Consider the following 20,260-nt stretch of genomic DNA (forward strand, 5'->3'; position numbering starts at 1 on the left):
TTTTTTTTTTTTTTTTGACACAGAGTCTTGCTTTGTCACCCAGGCTGTAGTGCAGTGGCGCTATCTCAGCTCACTGCAGCCTCCACCTCCCAAGTTCAAGCTATTCTCCCGCCTCAGCCTCCCCAGTAGCTGGGACTACAACTGTGCGCCTCCACGCCCAGCTAATTTTTGTATTTTTGCTAGAGACAGGGTTTTTCCCTGTTGGCCAGGCTGATCTGGAACTCCTGACCTCAAGTGGTCTGCCTGCCTCAGCCTCCCAAAGTGCTGGAATTACAGGCCTGAACCACCACACCCACCCATGCTCTAGTACATCCTAAAGAATACCTTTAGTTCCTCTTTCCTGACATTACTCTGCTTAAATTCACCAGATTCAAGCTTTTTGAGAATCCTATCTCAGCATTTTGGGCATCAGGCCATGTTATATATAGGTCACAAACTCCTAGCCTTGTTAGTTGACAGGTTAAAAGCAAGGAAAATAGTTGGATGGACACTTCTGGGAGAGAGAACACACATATTATGGAGAAGGGAATACAGGCACCATTTAAAGTAAGGAAGGTAAGTTGATACTAAATGTAGAAGGACTGGAAGTACTTGAGAAAGAGGATATTTGGATCTCATAGCCACAGTTTTTAAGAGGTCAGTATGCTGTTGAAGTGTAGACATTTGCCATAAAAGGCAGAGAGTGAGAATAGTGTACTAGACAAGCACTTTTTAACTTTGTTTTTAGAGCAAAATGAGAGAGAAACAGGTATAGTTACTGATCATAGAACTTGCTCAGAGAAATGTTTTCCTACAGCGCTAAGAGCATAGAAAGGAAAGTCATTAGTGACAGAAAACAGTAAGAGGTGGTGACTTAGAGCAAGTCTCCTCCTACTCCCTCTTCTTACAGCATAAGGGCCTTATAATCTGCTGCTGTGCAGTCTGCCTGTTCCTGAATGTATGTACCAATCAGTGTTGCCCTGAATAAAAGTACTTCTTGTAGCTTTTTAAAAAACCAGCATGCTCTGAATTAAGCAGGCTGTGGTAGAATCATAGTCAAGAAGTTTGTATTGTGAGAAGAAAATTCATTTATTTGCTTGCTAAGAGATTTTTTGTTCTTATAGTCATGAGGTTTACCAATGTTGGGCCCAACAAGCTTTTTCCAACCATAAGACCTGGGAAATAAGGTTTTACAAAAGAAACAATTTTAAAACTGATATTTTAAAAAATAAAAAATAAGAGGTAGTATGGCACTAGTTATTGTGGAGAGAAATAAAAATCAAGGTTTAGCATCAAATTTCTGTTTGAATCCTAATTCTTCTGTGTACCAGCTACGTGACTCTGGATGTTAGTCTTTCTAAACCTCAGTTTCGTTATCTGTGAAATGAGAGGGGAATGATATCTACTTTGTTTGAGATTGTTGTAATGTGAATTAGAAATAATATCATTAATAGGTAACTTAGTAAGTGGTAGCAGCTACTATTAATCATAGAGAAAAAAAAATCACAGACTTGATTATTCCTGGTATACAAATTGTGCCTTGAAGACAGGCCTTCTAGAAGGAGGTTTGCAGGCTGTCACAGTTCTATGACAATGGAGTAAGTAAGGGTGTACTTTGCATTATATGGGCCAGTTTGTCTTGATCTGGGGAGACCTGCACTGACCGAAAGAGAAAGGAAATAGGGATGCATATTTCTAGACACAGCGCTGTTCTTTTCCTCCTACCTGGCTCCCTGCGATGTCCTCATTTTACCTTGTTGCTTTCCTGGCAGGTGGCTGTGAAAAACAATATCGATGTCTTCTACTTCAGCTGCCTCATCCCACTCAATGTGCTTTTTGTGGAAGATGGCAAAATGGGTAAGTACGTTCCTGCCTATCCTGCTGAATATACCTTTGCCCTTCCTCTGCATGTCAGGCAGAGCATAGCCCCAGAAGTTTTTAGTTATTTTGAGGTTAAAAAATGGAGTAAGGATATTCTAAAGCTCTTAATAATTGCTTATTATTTATTCTTCTGTGTCACAATCGTTCTTGCTCTGCCATTGGTCTCTACATCACAGTGCCCAATATCTGAATAATCCAGTCACCCTAGGATACAGAGTAAGAGGTTTGGGGACCAGGTAAATATGGTTTCGAGTCTCAGCTCTGCCGTTTATTTGCTATATGACTGGTCAAGGTGATAAACTTTTTGGAACTTCCATTTCCAAATTTGCAGTGCAAATGATTTTTATAATTATTTCATGAGATAATACATGTAAATTTAGCACTTTACTCTGTACTAAGTTCATACTGCCTCAAGCTAAGAATTCAGTAATTTGTAATAAACCATCAGAACTCCCGACGTGCCTATTGACATTTCTCTCTTCCCTTATTTATGAACCACAATCTAATAAAACTGGCTTATATTGGTGCATATTAAACTATGTTGGCACTTAATTGATTTGATTCTCACAATAGCTCTTGGAGTAGGCAGGACAGATGTAATTATAGATAAAGAAATTAACGCTCAGAAAGGTCATAAGTCACCAAAATAGGAAAATGAGCCAAAATGTAACCCTAGATGTAGACTCTTTTCCAGTGTATCCTAGTGTTATTGATGAGGGATTAATTGATCTGAAGTATAGCACTTTTGCAGAGCTCAGCATTGGCTCCAGTCCCAGCCTGCTGCTAGCTGTATTGCAAGGGCCAGCATGACAAAGGAAAATATGATGCAAGGCATCAAAAATCAGAATACTGACAGATTATGCACATCCATCCTTCCCCTCTGCTTCCCCATACAGAGCGCCAGGTCTTCCTTGCAACATGGAAGGATATTCCCAATGAAAATGAACTTCAATTTCAGATTAAGGAATGTCATTTAAATGCTGGTGAGTAATATACTCTAAATTTCATTTTCATCTTAGTAAATCAAATTAGATATTTGAAATTTTAATCTTTCTTTTGCCTACCCTTTTATCCTCCCCTGTATCTACTATGTTTCTAGTGGGTGTATATGGTAGATACATTACTTTGCAAACCTCTGTTTAAAAAGGTATATTTGATGTAAGTATGTTTTGATGTAGGTACTAGATTACTTACAAGCTAACAGATTTAAGAAACAAGCTAGAATCGACCCATCTACCCAGTTCTTCACTGAAGATGTGTTAGTTCTGTTAAACATCCTAATAATCAAAAACTGAAGTGGCACTTGAGAACATGCATTCCCCTAGTAATTGAAAGGACCACTTCTTCTTTTATATCAATTTTTGGTGTTGGAGGAAGGTTAACTTTCTTTCTGAGATTCTGTACTTAGAACCCTGTGTTTATAATTAAATAATGTATCATAGTTAGTGAAAGCCTTGTTGGGCCAATCATGGTGTTTCATACCAGTAATCCCAGCACTTTGGGAAGCCAAGACGGGAGGATCTCTTGAGTCCAGTTCAAGACCAGCCTGGACAACGTAGTGAGACCCTGTCTCTCTAAAAGAAAAAAAAAGCCTAGTTGGTAACCTTTTACTACACTGCCCTGTGCCAGCTTTCATATGATGATACTAACCTCTTTAATCACCATTAAAAATCTCTGTACTCTTTTGTAGTTAACTTTATTACTGTAAAGGAACATGAAAGGGATATCCCAAGAAGAGAAACAATAGCAGCTATTAGTCCCTTGGGCTGTGTTTCTCTCAAGGATTTCTCAGGAATGAAAGGAGCCCTAAGTTATTCAGAGTCCTGCCTTTGTTTCACTGTTGCTCTCTTTCTCTTTAGAGCTCTTTCTCTCTCTCTCTTTTGAGGTTAGTACTAGGCTTTGTGAGTTTGAATGAAAGTGAGCCTTGGTGCTTGGTCAGTACCTCCCCTTTCCTCATTTACCCCTCATTTACTCCTGCATACATTGGTGGTTCTCATAAGGAATTTCCAGCACACTGCCATCCTCCCATTGCAGCTGGAGCATAGCACTGGGGGAAGGAGGCAACACGGCAGTATAGAAAGCAAATAATAATAATAATAATAATAATGCCTTCTCATTCCAGCTTCCCCCATCTCCACCTGCCCCCGAGACGGAGCGTTGCTCTGTCGCCCAGGCTGGAATGCAGTGGCACACTCTCGGCTCACTGCAATCTCCACCTCCTGGGTTCACGCCATTCTCCTGCCTCAGCCTCCGGAGTAGCTGGGACTACAGGCGCCCACCACTAGGCCCGGCTAATTTTTTTTTGTATTTTTTTTTAGTAGAGACGAGGTTTCACCCTATTAGCCAGGATGATCTTGATCTCCTGACCTCGTGATCCACCCGCCTTGGCCTCCCAAAGTGCTGGGATTACAGGTGTGAGCCACTGCACCCAGCCCAGCTTTTTGTTTTTAATTTTAGTTTTTTATGGCTCTATGTGATATTCATCTTCTGTGTTCAGATGAATCTTTTAGGCCTTTTGAAATCCAACATCATAGTGATCAGCTCCTTCCTGTGATACCTTTTAAACTTGATGCTCCTATAGGCCCTCTCTGAGACATTCAGGAGACTGAAGCCCTCCTGGAACCCTCAAAAGACATTCAGACAGGCATCTTTGCATATAGAAACTTCAGGCAGATGTTTGCCTCTGATAATAATTGTTTCATGTCTCTGGAACTCTGGGAGAGGTGTTTGAAGCATGGTCTTCTGTAATTTCCATCATAATAATTAATTGTTTCAATTTAATTCAGTAATTGATTTTTTTCATTTTGTGCCATATTTGAAGAAGATGACAGTGTCATCTGTCCCTCACTTTGAGACTCACTGGTGGATCCTGTTAGAGGAGCCGCCTCTGTACCCAGCTAGGAAGAGACCAGGCCCCTGGTTATATATTCACCTTTGTGGGACTTGGTTCAATGGCAACATTTCAAATAGTATGTTCCTCAGGACACTTTTCCCTTAAGAAAAAGGGTTTTGGGCTGGGCGTGGTGGCTCACACCTGTAATCCCAGCACTTTGGGAGGCCGAGGCAGGGGGATCACGAGCTCAGGAGATCGAGACCATCCTGGCTAACACAGTGAAACCCCATCTCTACTAAAAATACAAAAAATTAGCCGGGTGTGGTGGTGGGCGCCTGTAGTCCCAGCTACTTGGGAGGCTGAGGCAGGAGAATTGGCTTGAATCCGGGAGGCAGAGGTTGCAGTGAGCCGAGATTGTGCCACTGCACTCCAGCTTGGGCAACAGAGCGAGACTCCATCTCAAAAAAAGAAAAGAAAAAGGGTTTTGTTGTCAATGAAAGTTGAAAAATACAGCAAATGCTAGGCTTCACCTAGAAACTGCCATTGCACGTTAGCAGACTAAAAGTTCTGAGAAGTGCTATGTTGAAGAAACCTGTTTAACTCAGTGTGTTAACTGAACTTATTTGGCCTTGGAATTTAAAATCACAAAATGCTTATTAGTAACATCATGTGGACCACCAGTGTTCCTTGAACATGATCTGGAAAACACTCTCTGAGAGAGAGCAAAGATAAACCAGAGTGATTGGAAAGCAGGTTTGGTTTCAGACTTGTTCAGTATGAAAGGGACATGGTTGTTCAAAAAACAAAATAGAAGTTTGGGTAACTGAGGACTTTGGTCTGTCAAAGTAACAGACCAAAGTAACAGAATGAAAAAATCCTCCTGCTTTTAGACTAGAGTTTTGAACTCTTACTGCACCTCAGCATGTTTTTGTGATCATATCAAAGAGGAAGTGTCTGGCATTTCTCCTAGTGGGGCTGTGCCCTTTGATGTTGTTTCTCAGAGCAAATTCAGTTTTGATCAATTCTGTCATGGCCTCACGCTAATCTCTCCATGCTGTAGGTGCTCCAAATACCAGGGAATCAGATTCCAGTGATACATTGCTCTGTGGCCATGCGGCACATGAAACAGGGGAAAACAGCCATTTCATTTTCTCCAGGAGTCCAGTGCCATCATTTTCCCACACTAAATCACTGCTAGTCTTGCAAGACCACTTCCTGCAACTAATCCTTTCCAGCTCTTCCTTTGAGTCCACCCCCAGGTCTGGAGTGCCCTGGCCTTTAGATTTCCTTCCAGTCTCAAGGGCTCTATTAACGTGAACATTTTCGGGTTTAGTGCCTTCTGATTCAACACCCTGGGTCTAGCTGAGAGCTAAAAATACCATCCTTTCCAGCTGATCTGCCCTAATCACAATAGCACCAACACTTTAAATAGCTTTTCTGTGCTAGCATAGACATTTGACAGATGGAACTAACACTCTGAGGGCTACAGGAAGTCACAGGCTTAAAGGACTTACCAACTTAGCACTGAGCTTTACTTTGCTCTTTCATGTCTTTCTAGAGAATAAAGAAACAGACCCTCTTCCCAAGTCTTAATAATTAGTCAGATCTTAAGAGAAAAGCATATGATGGGAGTGCTTATGATGCCACTAATTGTTTAAGTACTAGAAAATGTTAGATCAGAAAGCTGCTGACAGAACTCTCTCCTTGCTAGCACCGATCATTTCTGTGGATGTTGGGAGATCTGTATGAATCTGTTTTACATCTTACCATTACAGCTACATTTGGGGTTAATAGGTATCTGGGACTACTGTCTTTCAGTGCACAAGAAGTAGTTGCATCTCCAGCCATATCTGGAAAGGAATCTTTGTAACAAACAGTTCTACAAACCTGTTTTTTAAATTAAGTGTTTATAATATTAAGAAAAGCTCAGAGACTTAATGTATCTATTTTCATTAGTTAGGTACTGTAATGAGAGACCAATATTTGTTCCAGCCTGGGGGCTAGGTAAGGGTGAATTCTGTTTCATTGTTTTGTTGTGGCTTTCCCCATCCTTTGGAATATTTCAAAAATGGAAACACTCTTCCAGCTAGCGCCTAACTATAATTTGGTTGCTTAAATGGTAAAAAGCATTCTTTTGAGCAATCATAGTGGTTTTGAACTTGCTAATAAATACCACAGCAGGTCCACAGGTGTAAATTCCCCCATTCCCACTCTCTAATATGAGTACCTCCTTCACCCTTATTGCTGTCAGAGGGTGTGTGACCTTAACTAAAGTAGAAAGATAAAGGAAGGAAGATCACATCCATACCTTCTAAGAGTTCAGGCCCCAGATTCAAAATGCCAAATTTATGGAAGGATACAAAAGAACCATAAGAAATCTTATCTTGGCTGGGCTCAGTGACTCACACCTGTAATCCCACACTTTGGGAGCCTGAGGCAGGAGGGTAATGTGAGCCTGGGAGGTCGAGACTGCAGTGAGCCGTGATCATGCCACTGCACTCCAGTCTGGGCATCAAAGAAAGACCCTGTTGAGAGAGAGAGAAAGCAAGGAAGGAAAAAGAAAAGAAATCATATCTTGAACGAAGCGTAACTATATTTGACCATCTTTTTTTTTATTCTATGCTTCGGGATAAATCTCAGTATCTTATGCCTGAGATGATATCATAAGCACACACTGAAACAACATTCATTACATGCTCATTCTCCAAGTCTCACAATTATAAGATTTCGTCATGTTTCCCAGAAGTTCAAAATGTGTTTTAAAAAATTAAAAACTGTAATATCTTGTCAAGAATTCTATCCCTGTCTGACCAGGAAGCCTCCTTATATCTGGCTTCCCTTGCCATTCTTAATCATACATTTAGCAGAATCTGATCATTCTGCAATCTGTAAATCTTCAAACTCAAACCTAATATCTAAAATACATAAAAATCAAATCACACATACTAATGTTATGGAACCCTCTAGCCTTCCGATAAAAATCACAGAGCAGTCATTCATTAGGAACAGAGCTAGGTTGCTGGCCAGAATGCTTCCAAATGTATTAAAGTTACATCAATTCAACTTGCTTATTCTTCCTTGCTGTTTGCCATGTTTTCTAATTCTAGAAGAGTGAGAGTGAGTGAGTGAGAGAGAGTTTCTTAGCCTGTCGTCTCTTACATAGGTGGTGAAATAATTGAGATTATTTCATAATTATTTCTGTAGGAGTCTGGCCCTTGCCACATATATACGCTAGAATGTATTTGTGCCTGTGCAGCAAGGTGGCTGTTCAACAAAGGCTCCTACTTTGTGTGTTTTTGGGTTTCCTGGGAAATGAGCAAAGGCCTGGAAAGTTAGGAATGATTTTTACAACTTAAAGCAAGCCCCTCTGTGTTCAAGACAATCGTGTCAAAAGGCATTAGCCAAACCCTAGCTGATGATGTTGCCTAGCAACCCAGTCAGAGCTGCAAGAGCCCTTCATTGTGGGAACCAGGATGGCAGCCAGAACTGCCTCATCCCCCACTAGGTGATTAAAGGGGCATATTAAGGCCCCTTCTTCCAGCAATATTGCATGTAAGTACCCTGAGATACATTTTTTGACTCCTCAGATAGAGCCATTTCTTAACTACTCTGCTTGGTGTTAGTGAAAACCTTGGAAATAAAAGGGGAAAAGCTAAGCAATAACTAAGTGTGGTAAAAACGTCTCATGAAAGGAGTCTTAGTGCCTCCTCTCCTGAGCTGTCAGTGGTTTGAATGTGGGAGAAAGACACCAGGGTGAGAGCTACCTGCAAAAGTAGTTCACATCTATGTCTATGGTATTATGTAAATATTGGCATCTCCAACACCTATCAGAGCAGATAGTGATGAGAGGTACCTGTTGTATTGCAGATAATGTGGGAAACACAGTGATGAAAAACTGCAGGATCCCTTTGTTCAGAGAGCTTACTGTTTAGAAGGGTAGAAAGACCATCCATCATGGCAACCTTTTCCCAGAGTGCACAATAGAATATGACAGATTTTTATGTGGGGAGAATTTAGTTCTTGAAGTAGGCATGAGTAATTTGAATGCTCTCTTCAGAAATGAATATAATAAACATTTAACAAAGACGCAGTGCTTGTCATCTCTATTCTTAAAGTTTCTCTGATAACAGCAACATCTCATAAAGAGAGAAATAACCTTTAATTCTGGAACGTTATGTCTTTTCGAAGCTGTAGTCATGAGGAAGAGCCAAAACACCAACCCATTCTTACCCTGAGTTGGTGACTATGAAAACTTCTGTCATGACCAGCAGCAGCAGCTGGGATCTTAGGATCTAGCAGCAGTCACCTTTGCACAGCTTCAGTCTTTCTCAGAATCTGTGGTTGAGACAGTTTGTTCTGTTATTTTTTTCGAGGCATAGTGTTTCCTAAAGGCTTAAGAAATCATTTTTGCCTGCTTTGAGAAAAAAAAAAAACTTAAACATCTAGGTTAATAAATTTGATTTGCAGTTGAATTCTGCAGCTCTGGGCCCTTCCGGATCCTGGCAGTTGAGGCCCGAGTGGCTCACAATGAAGTAGTAGTGACTTGGGAAGTAGCACTATGGATGTGGTCATCAGTCTGTGTGTCCCCATTGATCTGGAGCCAGCATCCAGAAACGAATACCAACATGACAGTCACTGTGGCTTACCCACACACTCATTTCTGTCTTTGTCCTCTTCAGAGCCTTCTTTACCTGTCTAGCACCTGATTTGAGATTGCCAACTCCTTAGGCCCACCAATTTCATAATCTCCAAAGGTAACTCGCACTAATCCGTAGGTGTACCTTATTGTGTGTTCAGTCCTGGAATCTGATAGGTAGACAATTCATGAACTTGTTCTTCACTTTTTGCTATTGTGTGGGAGAATGGCTTCTGAAATGTACACATGTCCATGTGACAGTACTTGTCAGGGAACTGAACACACATGGCTCATAAGGATGTGAGAAGAGAGTATACATTTGTTTGAGATTTTAACTGAAGGTGTTGGATTTTGAATCTGTATTTCTAGACACTGTTTCCAGCAAGTTGCAAAACAACAATGTTTATACTATTGCCAAGAGGAATGTGGAAGGGCAGGACATGCTGTACCAATCCTTGAAGCTCACTAATGGCATTTGGATTTTGGCTGAGCTACGTATCCAGCCAGGAAACCCCAATTATACGGTAAGGCCTTTCTCAGAATGGCTAAGATGGATTAGAAGAGGGAGGTGAGAGCCCTTTCATTTTTACTTAGCACCCTAGAAAGACCTGGAGGAGGTGCTTCAAACCCGAGATATACGAAATAAGTAGTCAGTGAAGAAGCTTCCATTTGCCTCAGTGGAAGACTTCCTCTCTGCAGTGTCTGCCCCATCCAACAGGGATGGTACCTCTGGCAAGTGCCTCAAATCCATCCCTCCCCTCTGGTGTATACAGAGTTGCTCACAAAACTTGGCATCTTCATCCTCAGTATCAGTTAATATGAATCTAGTGTACCTGTGCATGTGGTACTATAACAAGCTGCCAAGAGGATTGTTTACATAGCTAATGTCAAGAAGACCTTTCTTGCTGTTGGAGTTCATGACCTAAGGCTATCAGAGTCATTAACACATGAACTTTTTTCAGCAGCATTGTATGACCTGAAATACTTGTTGTTAAAGATAAGGCAAAATGGAACACACCTTTGGAAGCACATAGGGGGACTTTAGTTTGGGAAACTTCCTTCAGTATCACACTGAACTAAAGTAAAAATTCTGGCAGTAATAAGGCAGAAGCAGTTGCTTTGTTAAACAGCAAAGATTGATACCCAAGGACTAGGCTATTTTAAAATGCTATTTTATTTGCTGTTGTAAAATGCAATTTCCCCGTAGGATGCTGCTTGTCATCTGCATTTTGAAAAGTAAAGAAAAAACCCTTGGGATGGGAGAAATATCTTATTCCTCTGTTGTGTTTGAGGGTTTTAGAGGGAGCTATTTAATTCTGAGGAAGCTGAATAGTCAGTAGCTTAAGGGAGCCTTTTAGTCATTTAGCTGAGAAAAGTCTGTGACCCGTTCCTTAATTTTGACAGCTAAGTCTGTTTTCACTAGCATATATCAAGGGAATAGTACCATCCAGAACTGAAAATTCTTGGTGTTTTTCCCACTAGTTTCCTTCCTTGAAGTAAGTCGGAGTAGTGGGGGGTGTGTGTGTGTGTGTGTGTGTGTGTGTGTGTGTATGTGTACACGCCTGCTCCTGAGGCCTGTCAAGTTTCCTTCCTTGAAGTAAGTCGGAGTAGTGGGGTGTGTGTGTGTGTGTGTGTGTGTGTGTGTGTGTGTATGTGTACACGCCTGCTCCTGAGGCCTGTCAAGTTAGACTTTTGCCCAAGCACTTACGAGCTGAAAAACTTCAGGCTTCCCTCATAAAATGTGTGCTGCTCTCCCCAACCCCCCACCAGTCTCATCTTTTTTGAAGAGTAACATACGCTGTCATTTATCTTGAGTTTCCCAAGAAAGGAAAACCTCTCTGTGCTGCTTCTGGAGGGACAAGTTTTACTATAAAACCAAGTTAGCACGTGCCTGTAATCCCAGCTACTGGAGAGGCTGAGGCAGGAGGATCACCTGAGCCCATGAGTTCAAGACCAGCCCGGGTAACATAGTGAGACCTTGTCTCAGTTGGAAGAAAAAAAGGGTTGAGGGGAGAATCACTCCATTTACTCTCTAGAAATTTGCCAAAAGTTTGTATATGGGTATGTGTGTGTGTGTGTTTTCCTTTTTCTCTTTTTGCTTACTGTCCATTATTTTATTATATATAATCTTCCATCTCAGCTAGGTTAAAGAAGCATGATTACTCCCAGGTTGCAGATAAGTAAACCATGGCTAAGAATGATTAGTGACTAGTTCAAGATCATGTAATTTGTTGGTAGGTGAGTTTTGTTTCGAATTCAGGTGTTTCTTGACACTCTTCTTAACACCGTATTCTTGATTTTGAGAAGAGCTTCTTAGTATCACTGTCCTAAAGATAGTTTGTTAAAATTTAAAAAGATGTTTAATTTTGAAATAATTAAAGATTTAACAAATTTTTTAAATGAAACAGAAGAGTTTCTACATCTCTTTTACCAGTTTTCCCCATTAATAATAATATCTTACACACCTATACTACATTTTCAAAACTAGGAAATAGATATTATTACAATATAATAATTAACTATAGACATTATTCTGATTTCACCAGTTTTTACATTACTTTTGGGGGTGGGAGATTGGTAGTGTATGGTACTATGAACTCTTATTACATGTATCAATTTGATAACTGCTGCCAGAGTCCAGACACAGACTTGTTCTGTCACCACACACACAAAAAAATACCTTTATGGTCAGACTCTCACCCCAGCCCTAACCCCTGGCAGCCTTTCTCCATTACTACAATTGTGTCATTTTTAGAATGTTGTTTAAATTACACATGTAGCATGTAACCTCTTAAGATTGTTTTTTGCACACATAATACTCATAATATTCTTCCAAGTTGTTACATTTATCCATAGCTTGTTCTTTTTTATGGCCAAGTAATAGTTCACTATATCCATGTACCACAGTTTCTCCATTCACCCTTTGAAGAATATTTTCTCCTTTAAACAAAAGTTTTGAGGTAATTGTAAAGTCATATGCAGTTGTGAGAAATTATTCAGTGACTGGGTGTGGTGGCTCATGCCTGTAATGCCAACACTTTGGAAGGCTGTAATGGGAGGATCGCTTGAGGACAGGAGTTCAAGACCAACCTGGTCAACATAGTGGGACCCCATTTTTATTAAAAAATATTTTTTAAAAGAAATTATACAGTGAGCTCTTCCTGTAAGTGGCCTGAGATGATTTCTGTTCAGTTGGCCTAGAAAACCCCTAAAATCATACAAAGCAAGAGATTCAAATCTTCATGTTCACTTTAAGAACACCCGTGGAAGTGCCCAGGCCATCAAATGTATGCATATCCAAATAGCCACCAAGTACTTGAAAGGTGTCACTTTATAGAAGTAATGTGTGTCGGCCGGGCGCGGTGGCTCAAGCCTGTAATCCCAGCACTTTGGGAGGCCGAGATGGGCGGATCACGAGGTCAGGAGATCGAGACCATCCTGGCTAACACGGTGAAACCCCATCTCTACTAAAAATACAAAAAAAAGACTAGCCGGGCGAGGTGGCGGGCGCCTGTAGTCCCAGCTACTCCGGAGGCTGAGGCAGGAGAATGGCGTGAACCCGGGAGGCGGAGTTTGCAGTGAGCTGAGATCCGGCCACTGCACTCTAGCCTGGGTGACAGAGCAAGACTCCATCTCAAAAAAAAAAAAAAAAAAAGAATAGAAGTAATGTGTGTCATTCCATGTTATTCTAATGGAGTTGGTAGGTGTGCCTAAGCCAAACAGAGGGGCTGGACACAGGATGATAGGTAGCCCAAAAAGAGTGCTACATGTGTGCTGTACACGCTGAAAAAGGCAAAGAGTCATGCTGACCCTGAGGGTTTAGATGCAGATTCTCTGGTCATTGAGCATGTCCAGGTGAACAAAGCCCCAGGATATGTTGCTGAACTTACAGAGCTCAGGTCACATTAACCCAAAAATAAACTCCCCTGCCACATATTGAAATAATCCTTACTGAAAAAGAGTAAATTGTTCCTAAACCAGAAGAGAGGCTTGCAGGGAAGAAAAAGATATCCCAGAAGAAACTGAAGAAAACACAAATGTATAGCCTGGGAATAAATTCAGCATGGAATAAATGCAAATAAAAGTTTAAAAAAATAGATTCTGTCCTCATGGTTTAGCCACACCCACCTTCCTTTGTCCCATATGTTTTTATTTTATATATATGTGTGTGTGTGTGTGTGTGTGTGTGTGTGTGTGTGTGTATAATATAAAGAGAGATGGGATCTCACTATGTTGTGCAGGCTGTCTCAAACTCCTGGCCTCGAGCAATCCTCCCATCTCGGCCTCCCAAAGTGGTGGGATTGTAGGCATGAGCCACTGCACCCGGCCCCCTCCAACCCCATATTTTTAAATGGTGAATTTGTTTATACTTCCTTGCCCCCTTTCCTATTCTTCATCCTATCTGGTGACTAGGTTTTCTCTGCCCATAATACCATCTAAATCTCCCATCATAGCACTTGACAAATAGGTCTAATTTGTTCCCCTGAGTGGCACCCCAGACTCTAAATTCATTCTGATCCATTCCCTTCATCACCCTAAGTTCCTATTACACTATTAATCTGATCTGAGCTAAGTATTAAGAAAGAAAGAAGGCCGGGCGCGGTGGCTCACGCCTGTAATCCCAACACTTTGGGAGACCGAAGCGGGTGGGTCACTAGGTCAGGAGATCGAGACCATCCTGGCTAACATGGTGAAACCCCATCTCTACTAAAAATACAAAAAATTAGCCGGGCATGGTGGCGGGCGCCTGTAGTCCCAGCTACTCGGGAAGCTGAGGCAGGAGAATGGCATGAACCCGGGAGGTGGAGCTTGTAGTGAGCCAAGATCGCACCACTGCAGTCCAGCCTGGGCAACGAGGGAGACTCCGTCTCAAAAAAAAAGGAAATCTGGTTGAGCCAGCACTAATGTATGACAGACTGATGGTCCCTTAGTCTCCTAAGAGGGGTTAATAAAACACTTCTCCCCAAACCCCAGTTTTTATTGTATTTTATTAACAAGGTAAGTTTATCCTATTCCTATAAGGGTGAGGCTATATCTCTGTAAGTAGGTAAGCCTCACCTGAAAGATAACTTGTCCCACGTGAAGCAGTGTATGTTCCATACCATATGCCAAAAGTGGATGCATAGCCCCTTAACGTTAATTAAGCAGGACTGGTGACTCTTCTGCCCTTGGTATGTCTAGTTTGGACTGGATTCCTGAGTGGCTGATGTTAAAGACATGTCACATAAGCAATTAGCAGTTGGAAAGTTAAGCCCCAGGGAAAGTGTCTTTCTCCCTAGGATCCATACAAAGTGAGACCCAGAGTCCTAGCTATATTTAATAAACTTGACACTTTGTCAGAGGCTGGGTTGGAGGTAGAAGTGGGGAGGTGTGGATATTAAGAGTCCAGAGACAGAGGAAGTTTATTCCCCATCCTCCAAAGACCAGCTGTAATGCCCAGGGCCTAGGGTCTGGTCAGTGCATGACTCCCCACCAATGCCAGCCTTGGCAGTTTGAGCCGTTGTTGAGGAAGGCAACATTTCCTTACTAGTCGTAAACATAAAAATGAACCTCCAGCTGGAGGAATTTCAAGTATTGTTACAAAGATGTGGAAAAATACAAGATAGTATTTTGGGGGAGTATTTGGGGACTACCTCTCTTTAGTCTGGTAGTTAACTCTCTTAAGCTGTTGTTTCTCTTTTTAGATTCCTCTTCTCTTCCATTTCTGAACCCACATATTCTCCCACTAGAATTTTCCACAACATTGGCAGTAGAGAAGGCTGTAGAGAAGGAGGTACAAGAATTGCTTCAGGGCCGGGCGCGGTGGCTCAAACCTGTAATCCCAGCACTTTGGGAGGCCGAGACGGGCAGATCACGAGGTCAGGAGATCGAGACCATCCTGGCTAACACGGTGAAACCCCGTCTCTACTAAAAAAATACAAAAAGCGGCGCACAAAAAGCGGCTGGGCGCGGTGGCTCAAGCCTGTAATCCCAGCACTTTGGGAGGCCGAGATGGGTGGATCACGAGGTCAGGAGATCGAGACCATCCTGGCTAACACGGTGAAACCCCATCTCTACTAAAAATACAAAAACTAGCCGGGCGAGGTGGCGGGCGCCTGTAGTCCCAGCTACTCGGGAGGCTGAGGCAGGAGAATGGCCTAAACCCGGGAGGCGGAGCTTACAATGAAAAAAAAAAAAAAAAGAATTGCTTCAGGCTGGGCGCAGTGGCTCATGCCTATAGTCCCAGCACTTTGGGAGGCTGAGGCAGGTGGATCACCTGAGGTCAAGAGTTCGAGACCAGCCTGGCCAACATGGCAAAACCCCGTCTCTGCTAAAAATACAGGAAAAAAAAAAATTGCCAGGTGTGGTGGCATGCGTCTGTAATCCCAGCTACTCATGAGGCTCAGGCAGGAGAATCGCTTGAACCCGGGAGGTGGAGGTTGCAGTGTACTGAGATCATGCCACTGCATTCAAGCCTGGGTGACAGAGCAAGACCCTATCTCAAAAAAAGAATTCCTTCAATAGGGAGTTTGAAAGTCAAGGAAATACCTAAAGATGCAACTTGGACCAAAGTAGGGAGCTGTTTTCTATATATAGAAAGTTAGTTCTTAAGTTAGTTGTTTTTTTTTTTTTTTTCACATTTATCAGAATTGTCTTCCTGACTAATACCAAGCAGCAGTTTTGGGAATGTCTTGGAGACTGAATATTAAAGCTGTAAATCAATAGAATATCTTCTGATGTTCTTTTGTTTGGTTTGGGGTTTTTTTTTTTTTGCATTTTAAATTTTACTTTAACTTTTTAGGTTGTTAGTTTTTAGGAAATTCGTGATTGACCTTTTATTCAAAGATAGACCTTCTTGACCTTTATTCAAAGATAGTCTCACCTTTTGCACTATGTTAAATTGTCCTTAATCTCTAATAAGAGAATAAAGAGGTAAAATAGTCTAAAATCTCATGGTGCTACATCATTCAAGACAATGTTTGTTGACCTGCCCTAATTAACAAGAGGAATGATGTCAGCAATGTAAAATATATAGCTATTAAATGTTCTGGTTCTAGAGTGCATTTTGCATGCTTATGTTATTGTTAATAATATTCTGCCTAATCTAATACAATTAGGATTCTAAATCTGGGTTTAAATTTTGTCCTTACTACTCACAAAGTGAAATTCTCAATATTAAGATCTTTTTAATATTGATGTTTAATTTGGTATTCGTTAGACTAAAAGAAGAGGGGGTGGTAGGGGGTATCAGAGGTGTCTGATTTGCCTGTCTAAAGAGGCAGAAAATAAAAGATTAAGCTGTTGACGTGAGTTAAGGTTGGGTTACACTAAGTGAGTGTCTTTTCATGTACTTGTCTTCCCTCTTAGGGGTGTATACTCTCCTCATAATACAGAAAGGACTAATACCTTGGACCTACCTAGTTTATGGTTTTATTTCACTTGATTGATTGTACATCCTCCTGAAGTTGGGACTGAGGTATAGCCATCCTCTTGTCAGACTGAGAAACAGAGGCAGGCAGCTGAAATGACCATCAACAAGTTAAGGGCTTTAGCCCTTCCCTTTTCATTTAATAATAATCTCTATAACTCTTAGCAAAGCATTAGAGCAGCTGTTCCTCTGCAGTCAGTGGCTTTGGTGTTTTTAGTATGGATTATTTCCTAATCTTATAGACCCACATGGAATGGAGGTAGAAGCACAGCACAACTCGATATTGATTAAATTGAAATGCTAAAAACCACAGTACTTATTGACATAATCTCTTTGTTTGGCTACTCCTGTGATAGAAGTTTCTCTCCCACTGTGTCAAAAGTTTTCTTGAACTGAGTGCTTAGATACGTTTAGAGTTAATGCCAACCTCTGTACTAATCTTCCATCTCCTTTTTCTCCTAACAGCTGTCGCTGAAGTGTAGAGCTCCTGAAGTCTCTCAGTACATCTATCAGGTCTACGACAGCATTTTGAAAAACTAACAAGACTGGTCCAGTACCCTTCAATCATGCTGTGATCAGTGCAAGCCAAGAACTCTTAACTGGAAGAAATTGTATTGCTGTGTAGAATCTGAACCCAAACACACTGAGGCCACCCAGCAAGGTAGTAACTAGTCTAACCTGTGCTAACATTAGGGCACAACCTGTTGGATAGTTTTAGCTTCCTGTGAACATTTGTAACCACTGCTTCAGTCACCTCCCACCTCTTGCCACCTGCTGCTGCTATCTGTCCTTACTTGTGGGCTTCTCCATGCTGTGCCAATGGCTGGCTTTTTGTACACCCTCTTTTGAGTGTAGTTTGGTATTTTGTAATTGAGAGCTCATTTCAAAAGCAGAAAAAGACAACAAATATTAAAGCAAGGAAAAGTGTCACTGAAACACTGCACTTTATTGTTTTATACTTTTGTACATATGAGAAACCAAGGGAGTAGTGCAACCGGTAGAAAGCATTGAAATGACTGTCATTAACCATACAGTCCTGGAGGCAGAGATGCAGTTACCTGCCCTAGCTTTTGAGGGGTTGTCTTATCTGTGATAGCCTTATCCCTGGTCATTTGGATTTTCAGTTTGCTTTTTTTTTTTCCCTCCAGACTCCTTTTCCTTGGCCAAGCCTTCGTGTTTCCCCCTTTCCATATCATAATCTCATTTGATTGCTCTGCAAATGGGAATGGTGATCTTCTTGAATGATGTTTCAGGGTGCAAAAACTATAGAGCCTGTCAGCACCAAAGCTGAGAGAAGTTACACCTTCCTCCTTTCCTTTCCCCTGAACAAACCTGCTAATCCCACTAATTCAGGAATTTGAGTAGAGATGGGGAACAAGAACCTAGATGCTGTCCCCTCACCCCCTCTCCTGCATTTCTCAGGTCCAGTTCAAATCTAAAATCCTACTTTTAGAGTTGAAACGGAGTAATAACTTACCAACCCTCTTTTTCTACAAAGGAGAAAGATAAAAGGCACAAAGGTCACTGCCAAGGCCTGTCAGCTGTGTAGTAGCAGAGCCGAGACTGAGTCTCCTAAGTCCCCGTCAGTGTGGTTTTCACCACAGGACTGTCTCTTGTCGTTTTCCCCTAATGCCTTCTCCTGCCTTTTCTGTGCCTACTTTTTGGCTCTTCACATATTCCATATTGATTTTGACACCCTGTTTATTGGCATCAGGTGGCAGCTGAGTATCTTTGGAATTACTCGAAGGTAAAGCCAGATGCCAGAATGAAGGCGTAGCCGGTGTTTCCCATATGCCCCCGGAGCCCCACTTCTTGAGGCCAGCAGAATAGGTGCGGAGATGAAGTGAGCTTAGAGATGTCACAAATGCTCTTTATCCCTTCAGCTCTCTGATCTGCTCTTTCTTAATGATACTTAGGCTGCAGGGCATATTAAGATCATCCCAGAGGTTCAGGCAGTTCCTGTCATCTCTGAAAAGACTGGGGGATATGAAATCTTCCCCCACCCCTCTTAACACATTGGATATGATTTTTCAAAGAATGCTTCATGCCCAAAATACCAACCTGTTTAGCAGTGTTATACTGTTTAATCTATGGGCACTTGTTGCATTGCCTGGCACCCAGTATTCAGGGTCCTTGACTAAGACTGTTCTTCTCAGATGCCCTGCTTAAATCTGGGGCACTTCAGGCTCCACGAGCCTCATGTTGGACTGAGACCTAACTCACTGGACTCAGAGGAGGAATCGTGAAAACAAGAGCAAAACTACCCCACACCCCTATTTCATGTCTGAAATAACCCTGCTTCATACCAGTTGCAAAGCTTGTGGGGAGTGGTCCCCCAAAGCACTTTCTTAAACTTTGAGAATCTCCAAGAGAAGAATATTTGGGGAGGGAGGGAGGAAATATATCCCTTGCACACCAGCCCTCAAGCACATGGCAGTAGGAAACAGCACAGGACTGTATGTGGGAGGTGGGCAGGTCGGTGATGTGTGGGGTGGAAAAGCAGGCTGGTAAAGTTCCCTTCTTGGGACTCATTCCTGGAGTCAGTGGATACAAGTAGCGCAGAAGGTTCACACTGCAAATAGTGTTCTCATCTCAAAGCAAACTATCATTCCAGAAGGAAAAATATGTCAGGGCAAGCAGACAACACAATTTCCTACCAGAGTATGTCCCTCAACCCCCAAAACAAGGCTTCTGTCAGCCTCCCCACCAGTGATGGATAACAGCTCCTATTCTCAGTTGACCTGACTGAGCCAACCCATGAACTCTGCACTCCCTGGGGAGGCCGCCTCCCATCACACCCCTGAGCAGAGTTAGGGAGGAATTCTACTTCCCATAAAAGGACCTCTCCTGAGGGGCAGAACCTGTTGCCTCCACCACAGCTTCCCTCTTGGCTCATTCCAAGCTTGGCCAAATTAGGGAAGTGGGGTGGAGGTTGCCCTGCATCCCCCTCCTCTGCCTGCGTGTGTCTTTGTAATGTCAGCTGGCATCATACAATGGGCAGGAGAAGCAAACACCCAGAACTCTTTTGCTGGTCAGAGATTCCCTGAGTGTCTGTCCTCACCCAAGCCTGCTCTGTGTGTCTGTGTTGTGAAGCTTGAGACTCTGGAAAGAAATGGGGAGGGGGGTGGGGGAAATGTTGCCCTAAGAATGCTTCTCATTCCTCTGTTCTTGTTGGGTCCTGTTTTTGGGGTGGGTGGGGGTTGGGGGAAGCTTGACCTTGTGTCTTCGTCAATAAACTCACATTTACACAAAATGAAATTTGTGGTATGTACTTTTTTTTCCCCCAGAATTGACATTCTAGGAGAAAACACAGCCAGCCAGAGAGGGACAGAACATTCATAACCACTCTATTAAAACTTTTCTGACTGCCCCAGCCCTCCCAGGGATTCAGCCACATGAAATTAAGAGTAACTTGAAAGAGAATCATATACCTCCTGGAGGCTCCATTTGACCAAGCCCCAAACCACTCTGCGACTCCAGGCATCTCTACAGGCAGGGAGTGCTCAGAGGAGCCAGTCTGTCT

The 20,260-nt window shown here is 42.2% G+C and overlaps 1 protein-coding gene across 7 annotated transcripts in view; it reads left to right on the forward strand.

The window, feature by feature from the left end:
- Positions 1 to 19,990, forward strand: part of AP2B1 (adaptor-related protein complex 2, beta 1 subunit) — a 154,092-nt gene extending 134,102 nt beyond the window's left edge. For 6 of the 7 annotated variants that reach the window (XM_011951853.1, XM_011951847.1, XM_011951851.1 and 3 more), the window contains 4 exons: positions 1,752 to 1,836; positions 2,757 to 2,843; positions 9,699 to 9,853; positions 17,203 to 19,990. In XM_011951853.1, the coding sequence (XP_011807243.1) occupies positions 1,752 to 1,836; positions 2,757 to 2,843; positions 9,699 to 9,853; positions 17,203 to 17,277 (402 nt within the window). In that variant the 3' untranslated portion in view covers positions 17,278 to 19,990. Of the gene's footprint in view, positions 1 to 459; positions 556 to 1,751; positions 1,837 to 2,756; positions 2,844 to 9,698; positions 9,854 to 17,202 lie in introns of all 7 variants that reach the window. The other variant, XM_011951846.1, reaches the window with a different exon arrangement.
- The last annotated feature ends 270 nt before the right edge of the window (positions 19,991 to 20,260 follow it).

This window comes from Colobus angolensis, unplaced genomic scaffold (genome assembly GCF_000951035.1).
Source record: "Colobus angolensis palliatus isolate OR3802 unplaced genomic scaffold, Cang.pa_1.0 Scaffold329, whole genome shotgun sequence".
Taxonomy (NCBI): Eukaryota; Metazoa; Chordata; class Mammalia; order Primates; family Cercopithecidae; genus Colobus; species Colobus angolensis.